The 19596-nt window shown below is 38.7% G+C and overlaps 1 protein-coding gene across 1 annotated transcript in view; it reads right to left on the bottom strand.

The window, feature by feature from the left end:
• Positions 1 to 497: 497 nt before the first annotated feature.
• The window catches only part of LOC150087474 (uncharacterized), a 223247-nt gene continuing 204148 nt past the window's right edge, over positions 498 to 19596 (bottom strand). Inside the window, exons 16-18 of the mRNA XM_090372498.1 lie at positions 11159 to 11262; positions 904 to 1011; positions 498 to 580 (exon numbers count right to left, since the gene is read on the bottom strand). Coding sequence (XP_090228624.1) covers positions 498 to 580; positions 904 to 1011; positions 11159 to 11262 — 295 coding nt within the window. The remainder of the gene's footprint in view (positions 581 to 903; positions 1012 to 11158; positions 11263 to 19596) is intronic.

Below are 19596 nucleotides of genomic sequence, written 5' to 3'. Positions count from 1 at the left end.
GCTGCTGGAATGAGTTCAGAGAAGGGCAATGATATTGGTGAGTGAAACAAAGGGTTGCCGTTATCAAGAAAGGCTTAAGTTCTGAAAATTGCAGCGTCTGGAGACTAGGCACCTGTGAGGTGATCTAATTGAGGTGTATAAAGCCTTGAATGGTTTGAGCAAGCTCATTGCTGATGGGATACTACCTCTTTCTCAGATTACTCACCCAAGGGGACATAAATTGAAATCAAGGAAAAGGAAAAAAACCGAGGAAATGGAAAAATAAATCAAGGAAATGAAAAAAGAAATTCGATATTGAGGAAAGACAACTGTAGAATAGATGTGCGGAAATTGCCTTTAGCCAGTGGGTGGTTGATAGTTGGAACAAACTTCCATCTGTTGTAGTGGAGGTCACCAACTTAAATAAGTTAAAGGTAGAACATTTGGAGTGGATGAATGGGTGAAATGGATAGGTTTTTTTTTTTTTGGCTGATGTTATATAAGCTTGCTTTCTTGTATCACATGCCTCTAGTAATGCTAATTGGTGTGGGGACAGATTCTGACAAGTTGGTGTGGGGACAGATTTTGACATTTTCAGGCCCTAAAAAAAGTTCCAAATGATAACACTCAAAACACCAATTTGAGACTATTATTTTTTTAATTAAAAAATTATATGACTTGCTTTTACTGTGGTTTACTGTAGTGACTACTTTCATGGTGCACTCTAAGGTACAGACTAATATCACCCTTTCTTGGGGAACACATGGGGGGGGCTGTTATTGACAATGATATGGCTCAAGTCCTAGTCAGTTACCTATTGGACAATCTGGTGCTGAGCTCGTGGATATTTTAGAAGTTTTCAGCTCATAATATTCCAAATTTAAAAAAAAGAATGCATTAAAAGTATCAAACTTACATCGTTACCGTCTTTTATAACCAGTGTAAAAATTTTTCCCGCTTTAGCAGCTGTCTTCAAATTTTCTATAGCATCAGGGAGAAAAGGTTCTGTAACTGATATGTCAGTTTCACTTCCTGCATGTAAATTTAAAAAATTACCGTTAAAATTTTTATAACATCATATATTATTAAATTATGCATTGTCTTATTTTTATCCACTCACCACCATCAATGGCCATATTTTACAAATTTTTTTGTCAATGCACTGTTTGTTGATTTTACAAAAACTATTTGCAACTTTGCCATTAGATGTAATAAAATTAAAAATTTTCCCTGAAATTTATCACTGATGCCAGCATAAACCAGGTTAGTACAACTCTATAGTACCATAGATTGATATTTTTAAATAAGTATATTTTCACAAGGTTGTTGAGACTTTTATTGTTGTTGACAGCTTGCTATAACATTTGTGATTTTGGAAATAAATTTTGAGATGAATTTACAATATTACCTAAAGCCTAAGTTGGTAAACAAGACAGAATGAAAAAATGCATATAAGGAAAAGAATTCTTAATATGTTCATTCTAGTAGTGAATTGCAAGTGTCGTTCATAGGACATCACAATTGTAAGAAATCTGTCAATTCTGGTCACAGCTAATTTGAATGAATTTTTTGTTATATATGATATAAAATTAATATTGTTCTTATGCAGTTTCATACAATGAAATGATCCTCACCCTGCAAAACTCATATCTGCAAGCCATTTTGAGCCAATGGTATGTAGCAAGTTAAAAATGATACAAAAAAAACCAAAAAAACAATCCAGAATAAGAAAAGCAGATCTGAAAACCAAGAGAACTACAATATCCTATGAAGGACAGCTCCTTACCTGCTGTTTCAATATCACCTATACTCAGCAAATTAATCAAGTTAAATAATATTTAATTTATGATTCCAAAAACTTGGCTGTCAGCCTGACATCTATGAATTCTGTTAGGCAGCCAACACTTTCAACTGTTATAAGTAAAATTATCCTTATGAACTCACAATAGAAATTGTCTGCCAAATTAAGACTAAAATGTACCAAATTTTTTTTTTTTATAAAGGCATACAACTTCTGCTACTATGAGTGTATTAATATTTATTTCTCTATAAACTTAGAGAGAGAATCATTCTCTATGCCATATCACATGCATTATGTTGTAAATGAAAAACCATGTTGAACAAAGCTTGCTTGTTGGCTAACTCAACAATTATAGAAATTTTTCTCAGGTGTTTATTACAGCTGTATTTGTTACATTTCCTATTTTAATTACATACAGTTATATGTTCAATATCCTGGCAAGCCAAACAGTCAAATGCATTGGTCATAGTTAAATATGACCAATCACAGCTATGGAAAACTTCATTCCTGATTGCCACTTCCAACAATGGTAAATTAAAAATTGTTTGACACCTTGTAAAGGCATATTTCTCATAAATATTAATAATTCCCAATAAAATAAAATAAAAAATAATAATAATAAATAAAACTTCTTTATTGCTGCTAAGTACAGTACAAGTACTAGGAACAATAATACTCATCACAGCAGCATGGCCAGGAGTTTTACATTAAGGCAGAAAATGATACATGTGATTAAAATTTGAAAAAGGAAAAGTTACATAGGAAATTATAAACCTTATCATAATGTGTTTTCTTCTCTGGAGTGAATATTTTTTTGAATTGATTTTCTGGGCAATTGAAAATGCTAGTGGTCATGGAACATTTCCCATAGCTGCCAAAGCAGGGAAAAAATGTACTATGGGAATCACAAAAAAAAAAGAAAAAACACAAAGCTTTTATTTTGAGTGATTGGCGAAAATATCCCATGCTGTATTTATTTGCACTTCTGTTTATTTTTTTTCTCCTTGTTATTTTATTTAATTATTTTTAATGAAACATTATCAAAATGATTTTGTGAGCATCTACTTTGTATAACTTCATTTTGTGTAAGTTTCTATTTTATGAAATCTATTCAAGCATGAACTGTCATGGTGGTACTTATCCTTTTGGACTTGATCAGAAACATGAGGTTACTCTAATAAAGCAAATGTAGAATTTGAATAAAGTTTTTTTTTTTTTTTTTTTTTTAATACAAAATTTTAGTCTGTATAATGAACACTATAACAGACAAAGGCAAAGAAAGAGTGGATGAAAAAGTGGATTCTATTGGCAACTTTCCCACAATGTATTCGGTAAAATGTGTGTGTTTGGTCAGCCATCTATGGGCCGGGTACAGAAACCATGCAAGGACTAGCACTAGGATCAAGTATAAATTTGGATCAGCCTCCTGTAGGGCTAAGCATGGAGCCAAGTGTGTTGCATCCTCACCAAATAGAACCAGAAATGGTTTCCTCTCTATGAACTCAGAGAGGAAACAGAGAACATATGCACTCAGCAACACATTGATATCTGCTAAGGCCAATTGTAAATAGAGATAAATGAGAATGTATGTAATCAGTCAGCAATGTAACTTTCCATGAAACAATGAAGTGCTGTTGATAACAAGTTGAAGTACATTCCTAAAATTAGTGGGAACATGGTAATTGAAATAAAAATAAAACTGCTCATTTGTATGAAATTCAAATGTATTCTACTGACGGCATTTTGAAAATTTCCTTAACCTATATATCGGAAATTAAACTGACAGAGATATTAAATGAGGGAATAAGCAGTGCAACCCAAGTAGAAAACACATTTCAATTTTATGCTACAGGGCAGGTTCCAGTGGCTAGTATAACAAGCTACTGAGCAGGAATGTTCATTAGCATTAGAAGAGGCATATGATGCAAGAAAGCAAGCTTATGCAGAATCAGCCAAAACACAAAAAAAACAACAAACCACTCCCATTTCACCCCTCTGTTCATTTGAAATACCTGTCCAGCTGAGCCTTAAATTTTAGGCTATCAACTTCCACAACAAGGGATGGAAGTCTGTTCCGCCAACCAACTACCCGCTGGCTAAAGGCAAATTTTTGAACATCTATCCTACATCTGCCTTTCCTCAATTTGAATTTATGCCTTCTCAGGTGATTAAGGTTGGGGGGAGACAAAGACCAATAGATTGACAGTAGCCACTGGCAGAGGTGAAAGAGATTCTTGCACTGCTTCTATTAGAATGAGCAGAAGCCTGAAAAACAAGATGCATGATATTTCAGAGACTGCTGGGAGCCATTGCGGTACAAGTAAACACATGGGTTGTGTTAGGGTAGCTAAGAATAGAAACAGGTGCAGGTATACTTGCGTGTACACCAATGCTAGGAGTTTAGTAAATAAATTTGATGAATTTGAGGTATTGCTCAAAACATCAAAGGCAGATATTGTTGGGATATCAGAGACGTGGTGTCACACAGATATAAGGGATGCAGAACTGGAATTTGGGGAGTACGACGTCTACAGAAAGGATAGACAGGATAGGAAGGGGGGAGGGGTTATGCTATTAGTTAAGAAACACATAAAAACCAAGGAAGTGAAGCCAGTCGACATCGCTGGACAGTGCAGTGTTGAATCAGTTTGGTGTTACATAAGCATTGGGAGATCAAAATTAAGAGTAGGAGTGTGCTATACGCCTAATGACTCTGATGAGTATAATAAGAAACTGTACAGGGAAATAGAGTGGGCCAGTAAATCAGAGAGCCTTATAATGGGAGATTTTAATTTCCCAGATATTGACTGGAATTTGGGGGCTGGTCACTCGCACACTAGCAGGGCTTTTGTGGATTTATTGGATGATTGTTTTCTACATCAGCATGTTTGGGAGGCAACTAGAGGGAGTAATACTCTTGATTTGATCATCAGCAGTGATTCTTCGTGCATTAAGAATCTGCAGATAAATGAACCACTAGGTGGCAGTGATCACAGTGTGCTGAAGTGGGATTTACTCAAAGAGGTAACTACCATTAGGGGTAAAGGGAAGGGTTATTGCTTCCGTAAAGGCGACTACGATGGACTGAGACAGTATTTAAATTCTATACAGTGGGACCAACTGATGATGTTACCAACAGCAAATTCAAAATGGGAAGCATTCAAAGAACTTATCTTGGAAGCTACTAGGCTTTACATACAAACTAAGAAATATTGTTCAAGGTTTAGGCCAAAATGGATGTCAGATGGACTAATGAGGCATATGGCAGAGAAGAAAAATGCATGGGATACTTAAAATTAACACATGACACAGAAGCCTATGATAGATACAAGTTGATATGCAACCAAGTTACAAAGGAGGTTAGGCAGGCGAAGGCAGATTATGAGAAATCCTTGGCAAGGGATGCAAAGAAAAACAGCAAAGAGTTCTTTACTTATGTAAACTCTAGAAGGAAGGGGATGAATCAGATTGGTCCACTTGATATTGATGGGTCAACTGTTGATGATCCTGCTCAGGTAGCTAACAAACTAAATGAATATTTTGCATCGACATTCACACATGAGGAGTTATTCAGCAAGGGGAATGCCAGAGGTGTATTCAACTCTAGCAGTAAGCTACAGAATCTTGAAATAACTGAGAGTAAAGTGGAGGAGAAACTGTTGAAGATAAACACAAGAAAGGCACCTGGGGTGGATGGGATCTATCCAGTTATATTAAAGGAGGCAGCAAAGGAAGTAAGCAAACCCCTAGCCATAATTATGAGAGCTTCCTTGGACTCAGGGGAGGTACCCATAGACTGGAAATGTGCAAATGTCACCCCAATTCACAAAGGAGGATCAAAGGCTGACACAAGTAATTATAGACCAGTGAGCTTAACTTCTGTTCCAGGAAAATTAATGGAGGCACTGGTTAAAGAAGCATTGCAGGATCATTTAGACAAGACTTCAGTTATAGCTCGGACACAGCATGGCTTTGTTAAGGGGAAGTCTTGCCTGACCAATTTGATTGGATACTATGATGCAGTCACAAAAGAACTGGATGCAGGGAATAGCTTTGATATTATATACTTGGATCTTAGAAAGGCTTTTGATACTGTTGCACATGGAAGACTGCTACACAAATTGGAGCAGTGTGACATTGGAGGCAAATTGCTGCTATGGATAAAGGGGTGGTTGAGGGGGAGAAGACAGAGAGTGGTAATCAATGGACACTGCTCATCGTGGACTAATGTTATTATTGGAGTCCCTCAGGGCTCAGTTTTCGGTCCATTATTGTTTTCTGTATTTATAAATGATATTGATGATGGTATATCAAGCTTAATGTCCAAGTTTGCAGACGATACAAAGGTTGGCAGGGTTGTCAAGGACACTACTGACACTATGCTGCTGCAACAGGATCTGGAAAGGTTGAGCAGATGGGCTGAGAGGTGGCAAATGAAGTTTAACATTGACAAATGTAAAGTACTACACATGGGAAACAGCAACCCCAGAGCAACGTATCAACTCTGTGGTACTACACTGACAGTGGTAGAGAATGAAAGGGACTTGGGGGTGGTTGTGCAGGCAGATATGAAGTTCTCTGAGTAGTGCAGACGGGCTGCAAGAGTAGCTCATGGAGTATTGTCAATGATATACAGGAATTTTTCCAGCAAGGATAAGGAGGTGATTATTCCCTTGTATAAGGCAATGGTCAGGCCACACCTAGAGTACTGTATACAGGTCTGGAGGCCTCATTTCAAGAAGGATGTAATGCTGCTGGAACGAGTACAGAGAAGGGCAACAAGATTAGTGAATGGAACAAAGGGGTGCTCTTACGAAGAAAGGCTTAAGTTTTGCAAATTACAGTGTCTGGAGACTAGGCACCAGCGAGGTGATCTGATAGAGGTGTATAAAGCCTTGAATGGTTTGAGCATGCTCAATGCTGATGGGATTCTTCCTCTAGCTCAGAATAATCACCTGAGAGGGCATAAATTCAAATTGAGGAAAGACAGATGTAGGATAGACGTGCGGAAATTTGCCTTTAGCCAGCGGGTGGTTGGTTGGTGGAAGAGACTTCCATCCCTTGAAGTGGAGGTTGATAATCTAAATAAATTTAAGGCTCAGCTGGACAGGTATTTTGAACGAACAGAGAGGTGAAGTGGAAGTGGATTTTTTTTTTTTTTTTTTTTTGGCTGATGCTGCATAAGCTTGCTTTCTTGCATCAAATGCCTCTACTAATGCTAATGCTAATCTGAGCAAAAGGAGGAATCCCATTGGCACTGAGCATGCTCAAACCATTCAAGGCTTTATACACCTCTATGAGATCACCTCGCTGGTGCCTTGTTTCAGACACTGTAATTTGCAAAACTTAAGCCTTTCTTCGTAAGAGCAACTCTTTGTTCCATTCACTAATCTTGTTGCTCTACTCTGTACTCGTTCTTGCAGCTCTACATTCTTCTTGAAATGAGGCCTCCAGACCTGTATACAGTACTCAAGGTGTGGCCTGACCATTGCCTTATACAAGGGAATAATCACCTCCTTATCCTTGCTAGAAAAATTCCTGTATATCATTGACAAGACACCATGAGCTACTTTTGCAGCCCATCTGAACTGCTCAGAGAACTTCATATCTGCCCTAGGTCCTTTTCATTCTCTACCACTGTCAGTATAGTACCACAGAGCTGATTCATTACTCTGGGGTTACTGTTTCCCATGTGAAGTACTTTACATTTGGCAACGTTAAACTTCATTTGCCACCTCTCAGCCCATCTGCTCAACCTTTCCAGATCCTGTTGCAGTAGCCTAGTGTCAGTAGTGTCCTTGACAACCCTGCCAACCTTTGTATTGTCTGCAAACTTGGACATTAAGCTTGATATACCATCATAAATATCATTTATACAGAAAACAACAATGAACCAACAATGACCCAACAATGAACCCTAAGGGACTCTACTAATAACATTAGTCCACGATGAGCAGTGTCCATTGATTACCACTCTCTGTCTTCTCCCCCTCAACCATCCCTTTATCCATAGCAGCAATTTGCCTCCAATGCCACACTGCTCCAATTTGTGCAGCAGTCTTCCATGTGCATCAGTATCAAAAGCCTTTCTAATATCCAAATATATAATATCAAAGTTATTCCCTGCATCCAGTTCTTTTGTGACTGCATCATAGTATCCAATCAAATTGGTCAGGCAAGACTTTCCCTTAACAAAACCATGCTGTGTCCGAGCTATAACTTAAGTCTTGTTTAGATAATCCTGCAGTGCTTCTTTAACCAGTGCCTCCATTAATTTTTCTGGAACAGAAGTTAAACTCACATGTATATAATTACTTTTGTTTCCCTTTGATCCTCCATTGTGAATTGGGGTCACATTTGCACATCTCTAGTCTATGGGTACCTCCCCTGAGTCCAAAGAAGCTCTCATAATTATGGCTAAGGGTTTGCTTACTTCCTTTGCTGCCTGCTTTATTATAACTGGATAGATCTCATCCACCCCGGGTGCCTTTTTTATGTTTATCCTCAACAATTTCTCCTCCACTTTCCTTTCAGTTATTAGAAAATCATCTTGCTCACTGCCAGAGTTTACTTCACCTCTGGCATTCCCCTTCCTGAATAACTCCTCATGTGTGAATGTAGATGCAAAATACTTGTTTAGTTTGTTATCCACCTGAGCAGGATCATCAACAGTTGAACCATCAATATCCAGTGAACCAATCTAATTCATCCCCTTCCTTCTAGAGTTTACATAAGTAAAGAACTCTTTGCTGTTTTTCTTTAAATCCTTTGCCAAAGATTTCTCGTAATCTGCCTTCGCCTGCCTAATCTCCTTTGTAACTTGGTTACAGACAAGCTTATATCTATCATAGGCTTCCATGTCACCCATTAATTTATATGTATCCCATGCATTTTTCTTCTCTGCCATATATCTCATTAGTTCACCTGACATCCATTTAGGCCTAAATATTGAACAATATTTCTTAGTTAGTATATAAAGCCCAGTAGCTTCCAAGATAAATTCTTTGAATGCTTCCCATTTTGAATTTGCTGTTGGTAACATCATCAGTTGGTCCCACTGTATAGAATTTAAATACTGTCTCAGACCATGGTAGTTGCCTTTACGAAAGCAAAAACCCTTCCCTTTACCCCTGATGGTAGTTACCTCTTTGAGTAAATCAAACTTCAGCACGCTGTGATCACTGCCACCTAGTGGTTTCTTTATCTGCAGATTCTTAATGAATGAAGAATCACTACTGATTATCAGATCAAGAGTATTACTCCCTCTAGTTGCCTCCTGAACATATCTGATGTAGAAAACAATCATCCAATAAATCCACAAAAGCCTTGCTAGTGTGTGAGTGACTAACCCACAAATTCCAGTCAATATCTAGGAAACTGAACTCCCCCATTTAAGACTCTTTGATTTGCTGTCCCACTCTATTTCCCTGTACAGTTTCTTATTATACTCATCAGAGTCATTAGGCCTATAGCACACTCCTACTCTCAATTTTGATCTCCCAATGCTTATGTCACATCAAACTGACACAACAATGCACTGTCCAGCAATGTCGACTGGCTTCACTTCCTTGGATTTTATGTGTCTCTTAACTAATAGCATAACCCCTCCTCCCTTCCTGTCCTGTCTATCCTTTCTGCACACATTGTACTCCCCAAATTCCAGTTCTGCATTCCTTATATCTGTGTGACACCATGTCTCTGATATCCCAACAACATCTGCCTTTGATGTTTTGAGCAATACCTCAAATTCATCAAATTTATTTACCAAACTCGCAGCATTGTTGTACCCGCAAGTATACATGCACCTGTTCCTATTCTTAGCTACCCTAACACAACCGATGTGTTTACTTGTACCGCAATCACTCCCAGCAGTCTCTGAAATACCCTGCATCTTATTTTCCAGCCTCCTGCTCATTCCAATAGAAGCAGTGCTAGAATCACTTTCATCTCAGCCAGAGGCTGCTGTTAATCTATTAGTCCTTGTATTCCCCTCCAAGCTAGCAGTTTTCTGACCCACCTAACACTGCCTCGACAGCATCAGCAAATAGTCTTGCACCCTTTCTATTTAAGTGTATCCCATTCCCCATAGAAGCAGTCTCTCCTGTTAACAAGTACAGACCAGGCTGAAAAAATTCTACCCCTTGAGCCTTGCACAGTCTTTCCAGGGCCGAATTGATTGACAAGGCTCTCATCATATACTCCTTCCTATCGTGTCTGAGCAGAACTGCAGGCACTTTCAAATTCAACCCTAATTCACGGCTTTTTTTCGACAGTGACCTGTACTTGTTGAGTAACTCCACTGCTCTGCTATTCTTAATATCATTAGTGCCAACTAATGTTCATAAGGTTTGTGATTCATATGGTTCACATGGCTCAAAGACTTATGCAAAATGGAAATCCTCAATGACAAATAAAAGGTGGATCAGAGAGTTGATGTGGTTCATTTTAGTGATTTAACAATTCACAGGTTTGTAGCATAAAATTAACATCATAACAATAGCTAGGTATCTTATGCTGTTGAACAGGTGGAAATTGCCACGGTGGCAACTTGATTATATTTCCCACTGGCAAGCATGTGTGATAAAAGTGCTCTGATCAAAATTATAAAGTCGTGCATCATGTTTGTTCTTCTGTGTGGGAAAATTGAAAAAAAGTTTTTAATTTTCCCACACAGAAAAACAAACTTAAAAGCTAGGTATGCTCTTATCCTGCTGTGTGAAGTTTGACATTCAGCAGCTGATATAACCAGCTGCTGAGCAGAAAAGTGAAAACTGCATTTTCTTCAAATTTCCATTTAAACATTTCTACTCAGAAGAAACAAAAGAATGAAAAAAAAAACAGAAAAGGGAGAACAGTTATGATGGAAAATAAATTGTAGTTAATTTAAGTAATTTACACATTCATAGGTTTGCAGCAAAAAATTAACATTTAGATCAATGACCACATAACAGAACAGATTCAGAACAGAACAGGTCACCAATAGATTTGTTGACAGTTTTCCACTGACTTTATTTGCCTGTTGTCAGACAAATCAAGACAAATAATGAGCCAGAAAATTAGAATGTCTTGTCATGGGGGATTTTAACTTTCCTGATATTAATTGGAATTATTGACTTGCATCTCACTCAGTAGCAGGACATTTCTGGATTTGCTTTCTGGATGACTTTTTAAGTCAATACATTAGGGAGTTAACTAGAGAAAGCAATACTCTTGATTTGGTTCAGGTAGGAGTCTAGAATTATGAATTAGGATTAGTGAATTAGATCAAAGCTATATCATAGTTGCATTTTTTAAGTGCCTAGTGATAATACACATTAGACCTCACTGTCATAAAAATGAGATTATAATAAAAAATTAGAGAAAAAATTCTGCACTTACGAACATATAAGGTACATTTCTTTGCTGGATTTATTGCAACAGCATCCAAATCTGCTACTGGTCTTGTGCTTATATAGCAAGTGCTCTGGCAAAGGTGATAATATCTTTAAAAAATAACTTTTATATTAGGTAGGTATGCATTGCATTATATTTCAGGTACATTTGATTATTATTACAGTAACTTGATAAATCAGCCCAGTAACAAATATTAAATAATATACAGCTGTACATTATCATGTTCCATTATTTACTAAATTTGTACATACACTCAGACCTCGTATAACATGTGTTAACACTACATGAATTTGATCATACACTATTTATAAATAGGGATACGATGTCACATATATCACAAACCTAATTCGCTTATGTATGATTGATTCGGCTTTGTATTTACAAGAAATGGCAGTCAAATGCAGTGGAATCACAACAACTGAACGCAACACTTACTGCATTGTTTACGCAGTTGCTACACATGGGCTGCTTTATGTGTATAAAATGTGCCTCCTCATTTTTGTTCTTTTTTATACTGTAATTGTGCTTTATTCCTTAAAAATGAGTAAAATACTTGAAAATGGTGTGAAAAGGAAGCATGCTGGTGAAGATACTGCAGGTTCAGAGAGAAAAAGAAAAAAAAGTGGCTAAAGTAAAGAAAGCCACCATGAGAACCAGGGCAAACTTTACAGGAACTTGCCAGACAAACTGGTTTGCCACTATTGCAGTTTATCCTTGCATTCTCGGTAAACAGACAGTGCATGTTATTGGTAGTGGCAGTAGAAGTCAAGAACAATATATTGATTGACATGTCGGTTTGTTTGTTTGTTATTTGGTTTTTAGGAGCATTAGCAACTAAGGCCATATGCTCTGGGATATGCGGTGGTCATTCCCTGACCTTTCCGCATCCTCGTATTTGGTGGTAACGGGCTCGAACCCCGGTCTAATCAAGAAGCATGTGCTACGCACTGCTGCTCCATCCCACCTGGCTACAGAGGCACCGACATGTCGGTGTGACAGACAAAGTTAGGAAACCTTATTTCTGAAATACGTTAAGGGCTTTAGCCTCAGGCTGTGAGAGATTTAGACAATGTACAAATTAGCGCAAACGCATCATATTAGTACACAGCTAAACTCTGAATTAGCAAAATTATGTAAAGGCGGCATCGTTTAAGTTATCTCATATTGTGAATACCACAACGAGTTGCCATGATATTGCAATACTTCGAATAAGTAATGCTTCACCATGGAGAAGACTGGGCTATCTGGCCCTTTTTCAGTGGGTGGGTAGGTACCCAAGTGATGCAATGATGACAAAACAGTTATGAAGTATAACTCCACAATATGAGAGATGCCTGATAGTGTATAATTTCAGTCTTAACTTATATTATACACCATCAGGCATCTCTCATATTGTGGAGTTATACTTCATAACTGTTTTATCATCATTGCATCACTTGGGTACCTACCCAACAACCGAAGAAGGGTGAAATAGCCCTGAAACGGTGCCATCTGGGTGGTGGTATCCACTGAGAATAAGTAACAACAGTCTTCTTCTTGGTGGAGCGTTACTTATTCGAAGTAGTGCAATATTGATCTGTAACCAAGTTACAAAGGAGGTTAGGCAGGCGAAAGCAGATTACGAGAAATCTTTGGCAAGGGATGCAAAGAAAAACAGCACAGAGTTCTTTACTTATGAAACTCTAGAAGGAAGGGGATGAATCAGATTGGTCCACTTGATATCGATGGGTCAACTGTTGATGATCCTGCTCAAGTAGCTAACAAACTAAATGAATATTTTGCATCGACATTCACACATGAGGAGTTATTCAGCAAGGGGAATGCCAGAGGTGTATTCAACTCTGGCAGTAAGCTAGAGAATCTTGTAATAACTGAGAGTAAAGTGGAGGAGAAATTGTTGAAAATAAACACAAGAAAGGCACCTGGGGTGGATGGGATCCATCCAGTTATATTAAAGGAGGCAGCAAAGGAAGTAAGCAAACCCTTAGCCATAATTATGAGAGCTTCCTTGGACTCAGGGCAGGTACCCACAGACTGGAGATGTGCAAATGTAACCCCAATTCACAAAGGAGGATCAAAGGCTGACACAAGTAATTACAGACCTGTGAGTTTAACTTCTGTTCCAGGAAAATTAATGGAGGCACTGGTTAAAGAAGCACTTCAGGATCATCTAAACAAGACTTCAGTTATAGCTCAGACACAGTGGTTTTGTTAAGGGGAAGTCTTGCCTGACCAATTTGATGGGATACTATGATGCAGTCACAAAGGAACTGGATGCAGGGAATAACTTTGATATTATATACTTGGATCTTAGAAAGGCTTTTGATACTGTTGCACATGGAAGACTGCTGCACAAATTGGAGCAGTGTGGGGCATTGGAGGCAAATTGCTGCTATGGATAAAGGGGTGGTTGAGTGGGAGAAGACAGAGAGTGGTAATCAATGGACACTGCTCATCATGGACTAATGTTATTAGTGGAGTCCCTCAGGATTCAGTGTTGGGTCCATTATTGTTTTCTGTATTTATAAATGATATTGATGATGGTATATCAAGCTTAATGTCCAAGTTTGCAGACGATACGAAGGTTTGCACGGTTGTCAAGGACATTACTGAAACTATGCTGCTGCAACAGGATCTGGAAAGGTTGAGCAAATGGGCTGAGAGGTGGCAAATGAAGCTTAACATTGACAAATGTAAAGTACTACATATGGGAAACAGCAACCCCAGAGCAATGTATCAACTCTGTGGTACTACACTGAAAGTGGTAGAGAACGAAAGGGACTTGGGGGTGGTTGTTGTGCAGGCAGATATGAAGTTCTCTGAGCAGTGCAGATGGGCTGCAAGAGTAGCTCATGGTGTATTGTCAATGATATATAGGAATTTTTCTAGCAGGGATAAGGAGGTGATTATTCCCTTGTATAAGGCAATGGTCAGGCCACACCTAGAGTACTGTATACAGGTCTGGAGGCCTCATTTCAAGAAGGATGTAGAGCTGCTGGAACGAGTACAGAGAAGGGCAACAAGATTAGTGAATGGAACAAAGGGGTGCTCTTACGAAGAAAGGCTTAAGTTTTGCAAATTACAGTGTCTGGAGACTAGGCACCAGCGAGGTGATCAGATAGAGATGTATAAAGCCTTGAATGGTTTGAGCATGCTCAATGCTGATGGGATTCTTCCTCTTGCTCAGAATAATCACCTGAGAGGACATAAATTTAAATTGAGGAAAGACAGATGTAGGATAGATGTGCGGAAATTTGCCTTTAGCCAGCGGGTGGTTGGTTGGTGGAAAGACTTCCATCCCTTGTCGTGGAAGTTGATAGCCTAAATAAGTTTAAGGCTCAGCTGGACAGGTATTTCGAACGAACAGAGGGGTAAAGTGGAAGTGGTTTTTTTTTTTTTTTTTTTTTGGCTGATGCTGCATAAGATTGCTTTCTTGCATCAAATGCCTCTACTAATGTTAATGCTAATATCATGGCAACTCGTTGTGAAGGTATTCACAATATGAGATATAACTTAAATGATGCCGCCTTTGCATAATTTTGCTAATTCAGAGTTTAGCTGCATACTAATATGATGCATTTGAAACCTTATTTCCTAACTTAATCTTTAAGTTTAAGTTAGGAAATAACATAACTTGGCTGCTGAGAACAATTAGAAAGAATGCAGAGAAAATAAAAGCAGCTTTTATAGCAGGAACAACTCAAAGTGTAACAAAAGACATTAGATCAAGACAAAAAGAATTGGAAGGGATGGAATGTAGTTTATCTGCTTGGATAGAAGATCAAACAAAGAAGAGATCAGGAACAAGTTTGCTTATGATAAAGCAAAAGCATTAGCAATATTTTATTACATAAAAATTGTAACAAAATATTTACGTATTTTATTATGATTATTTATTGCATTTGGTAATAAAGCACCAGAGCTTTATGCTCATATGCAGGAACCCTGACCCCTTTGCTTGGGAATGGCTAATTAAAGAGGACTTTAGAAATTTCTCTAATCTTTGATGGGACTTTGACCCAGATGAGCTGCAAAATGGCAATGTATCATTCCAATACTTCCATGGAGTATATGGGGGCGGTGAAAAGATAAGCCAACATGAGCAAATAGCATTAGCTTTAGCAAGGGCACATGATGCAAGAAAGCAAGCTTATATAGTATCAGCCAAAAAAAACAACAAAAAAACCCCATTATTTCACCCATCGTCACGCTCCAAATTTTTGTCAAGTTCTGCCTTGAATCTATTTATATATCAACTTCTACAATAACAAATGGAATTTTTTTCCAGCAATCAACCACCTGCTGGCTAAAGTTAAACTTCCTCACATCTATCCTACAACCGTCTTTCCTCAATTTGAATTTATGCCCTCTCAGGTGATTATTCTGAGCAAGAGGAAGAATCCAATCAGCATTGAGCATGCTCAAACCATTCAATACTTTATACACCTCAATCAGATCGCTCGCAGGTGCCTAGTCTCCAGACACTGTAATTTGCAAAACTTAAGCCTTTCTTTGTACGAGTAACCCTTTGCTCTATTCACTAATCTTGTTGCCCTTCTCTGTACTCATTCCAACAGCTCTACATCCTTCTTAAAATGAGGCCTCCAGACCTGTATACAGTACTCAAGGTGACCTGACAATTGCCTTATACAAGGGGATAATCACCTCCTTATCCCTGCTAGAAAAATTTTTGTATATCGACAAGACACCATGAGCTACTCTTGCAAACCGTCTGCACTGCTCAGAAAACTTCGTATCTGCCTGCACAATTAACCCCAGGTCCTTTTCATTCTATACCACTGTCAGTGTGTTACCACAGAGTTAATACATTACTCTGGGATTACTGCTTCCCATATGTAGTACTTTATATTTGTCAATGTTAAACTTCGTTTGTCACATCTCAGCTCATCTGCTCAACTTTTCTAGATCCTGTTGCAGCAGTATACTGTCATTAGTGTCATTAACAATCCTGCCAACCTTCGTATCGTCTGCAAACTTGGATGTTAAGCCCGATATACCATATCAATATCATTTATAAATCCAGAAAACAACAATGGACCCAACACTGAACCCTGAGGGACTCCACTAATAACATTAGCCTACAAAGAGCAGTGTCCATTGATTACCACTCTCTGTCTTCTCCCCTCAACCACCCGTTTATCCAGTAGAATTTGCCACTAATTTGCCTCCAATGTCACACTGCTCCAATTTGTGCAGCAGTCTTAGATGTGCAACAGTATTAAAGGCCCTTCTAAGATCCAAATATATGATACCAAAGTTATTCTTTGCATCCAGTTCCTTTGTGACTACATCATAGTATAAAATCAAATTAGTCAGACAAGAATCCCCCTCAACAAACCCATGCTGTGTCCGAGCTATAACTGAAGTCTTGTCTAGATGATCCTGCAATGCTTCTTTAACCAGTGCCTCCATTAATTTCCCTGAAACAGAAGTTAAACTAACAGGTCTGTAATTACCTGACTCCCCCTTTGATCCTCCTTTTTGGATTTGGGTCACATTTGCACATCTCCAGTCCACGGGTACCTTCCCTGGGTCCAGGTAAGTTCTCATAATTATGGCTAAAGGTTTGCTTGCTTCCTTTGCCACCTCCTTTAATATATATAACTGGATAGATTTCATCTGCCCCAGGTACCTTTCTTATGTTTATCTTCAACAATTTCTCCTCCACTTGACTCTCAGTTATTACAAGGTTATCTAGCTTACTGCCAGAGTTGAACACACCTCTGGCATTCCCCTCCCTGAATAACTCCTCATGTGTAAATGTAGATGCAAAAGATTCATTTAGTTGGTTAGCTACCTGAGCAGAATCATCAACAGTTGAACCAACGATATCAAGTGGACCAATCTGATTCATCCCCTTCCTTCAAGAGTTTACATAAGTAAAGAACTCTTTGCTATTTTTCTTTGCATCCTTTTCCAAAGATTTCTCGTAATCTGCCTTCGCCTGCCTAACCTCCTTTGTAACTTTGTTACAGATCAACTTATATCTATCGTAGGTTTCTGTGTCACATGTTAATTTATATATATCCCATGTATTTTTCTTCTCTGCCATATGTCTCATTAGTTCATCTGACATCCATTTAGGCCTAACATTTGAACAATATTTCTTAGTTGGTATGTAAAGCCTAGTAGCTTCCAAGATAAGTTCTTTGAATGCTTCCCATTTTTAATTTGCTGTTGGTAACATCATCAGTTGGTCCCACTGTATAGAATTTAAATACTGTGTCAGACCATCGTAGTAGCCTTTATGAAAGCAAAAACCCTTCCCTTTACCCCTGATGGTAGTTACTTCTGAATAAATCCCATTTCAGCACACTGTGATCACTGTCACCTAGTGGTTCCTTTATCTGCAGACTCTTGATGCATGAAGAATCACTGCTGATAATCAGATCAAGAGTATTACTCCCTCTAGTTGCCTCCCGAACATGCTGCTGTAGAAAGGAATCATTCAATAAATCCACAAAAGCCTTGCTGGTGTGTGAGTGACCAACCCACAAAGTGCAGTCAATCTTTGGGAAATTAAAATGCCCCATTATAAGACACTCTGATTTGCTGGCCCACTCTATTTCTCTGCACAACTGCAGAGAACTATGGATCTGACGTGCTGGGACTATGAATCTTAATACATTTCAAGAGCTATACATTAACTAACAGACATAATGCAGCCAAGAATTCAAATAAAGTCAGTGAAATCAAACTCAGAAGCACTTACAAGGCTGACTAAGTTGAAATGTGTGACCAATTGTTGGCAACAACCAAAATAAAAACAGATGAATGAAAAAATAAAGAAATCAGCCATTCACTCTATACTCCTCCGAAAACTAGTGTTTTTCACTAGACACCTAAATGCAAATTGCAACCTTAATTGAATGGCTGTGATTTTTATAATATGTAACAAAAATTTAGAGAACTGTAACACAAGCTCCTATAATTAGCAAAATAATAAGGTACAGGAACCAAATTCCTCCACTTCAGTTGCACTTTATTAAGCCTTGAAGTCAGGTTTTAATTAAACTTCAAAATATAATGAAAAATATTTCGTATTAAGTATGTATTGAGTTGATTACATTTCAATAAATAATTTATATGAACTCACAGTATTTTTTAATTAACTTTAGTTATTATTATTATATTATTTCTCCCTGATTGGAGGAATCCACTCAGTGACGGGTACTGCTACCAAGTACACAGGGTAGTTGTAAAGTCTGGTGTTGCTGTTGGTCGAGGAAATCTCTGACTATCCTACAGGTGTTCGGGACTGCGACTTTCTGGAGTTCGTTGTAGGTGTTCTCTGGGAGACCTATTGCTGCTATGTAGAGTCTTTGGTACCATACCGATGGCTGACATGATGATCGGGATGGTGACTTTCTGGAGTTCATTGTAGGTGTTCTCTGGGAGACCTATTGCTGCTATGTAGAGTCTTTGGTACCATACCGATGGTTGACATGATGATCGGGATGGTGGCTACTTCTTGCATACGCCACATCTCCTTGACCTCGTGTTTCAGGTTCGTGTACTTCCTAATTTTCTCCTCATGGGTTTTCTGGACATTGCTAGTGTTGGGCACCACTATGTCAATCAGGTAGGTAGCCTTTTCCATCTTGTCCACAAGGGTTATGTCCGGTCTGTTGTGCGGAATGGTCTTATCCGTTATTATGGTGCGATTCCAGTACAGCTTGTGGATTCGGGTCTCTAGTACTGCCTGGGGTTTGTACTTGTAGTATGGTACACTTTCTTTGGTCAACTGGTATTTCCTCGCTAGCTTCTGATGTATTATCCTGGCTACCTGGTCATGTCTATGAGAGTACTCAGTCTGGGTAACCGCAGTGATGTGTTGGATCATTTCTGAGGCCAGGTGGCATCGTCGACATGTGTCATCTGACATTCAAGGCTCCTTTGTGATGTATTTTCTATAGTTGGTGTTGATTACCTGGTCTTGGATGGGCAGCATGAATCCCTCAGTCTCGGGGAAGAGCATCCGAGTCATGCATTGGAAGCAATTGTGTCGATGTGATCTTGATGGAGGTCATTGTAGTGTCTGCCATGGAGTGTCTTCTTTGCCCATCTTTCTAACTTCATTTCTTGGACTGTCTGGGTGGGAAGTTAGGCTGAGTTGGGTATACCACTTATCTATCTTCCTTATGGTCTGGTGGAGTGATGCTGTGTTGTTCTTGAAGTAATCCTTCAGGTTAACCATCGCTGTTTTCTGTTGTTCTATCAGGTCTATCAAGCCCCTTCCTCCCTCTTTTCAAGGTATTGTTATTCTCTCCACTGCTGACTTTGGGTGGTGTTGGTGACTCTTGGTCATCATTGTCCTTGTCTTTCGGCGCCTCCACAGCCAGGTGGGCAGGAGCAGCAGTGCGTAGCACACGCTTCTTGATTAGACTGGGGGTTCAAGCCCG

The sequence above is a fragment of the Mastigoproctus giganteus genome, chromosome 4, assembly GCF_048544385.1.
Source record: "Mastigoproctus giganteus isolate SK-2022 chromosome 4, ASM4854438v1, whole genome shotgun sequence".
NCBI classification, from domain to species: domain Eukaryota; kingdom Metazoa; phylum Arthropoda; class Arachnida; order Uropygi; family Thelyphonidae; genus Mastigoproctus; species Mastigoproctus giganteus.
This window is presented reverse-complemented; position numbering and strand designations above follow the sequence as displayed.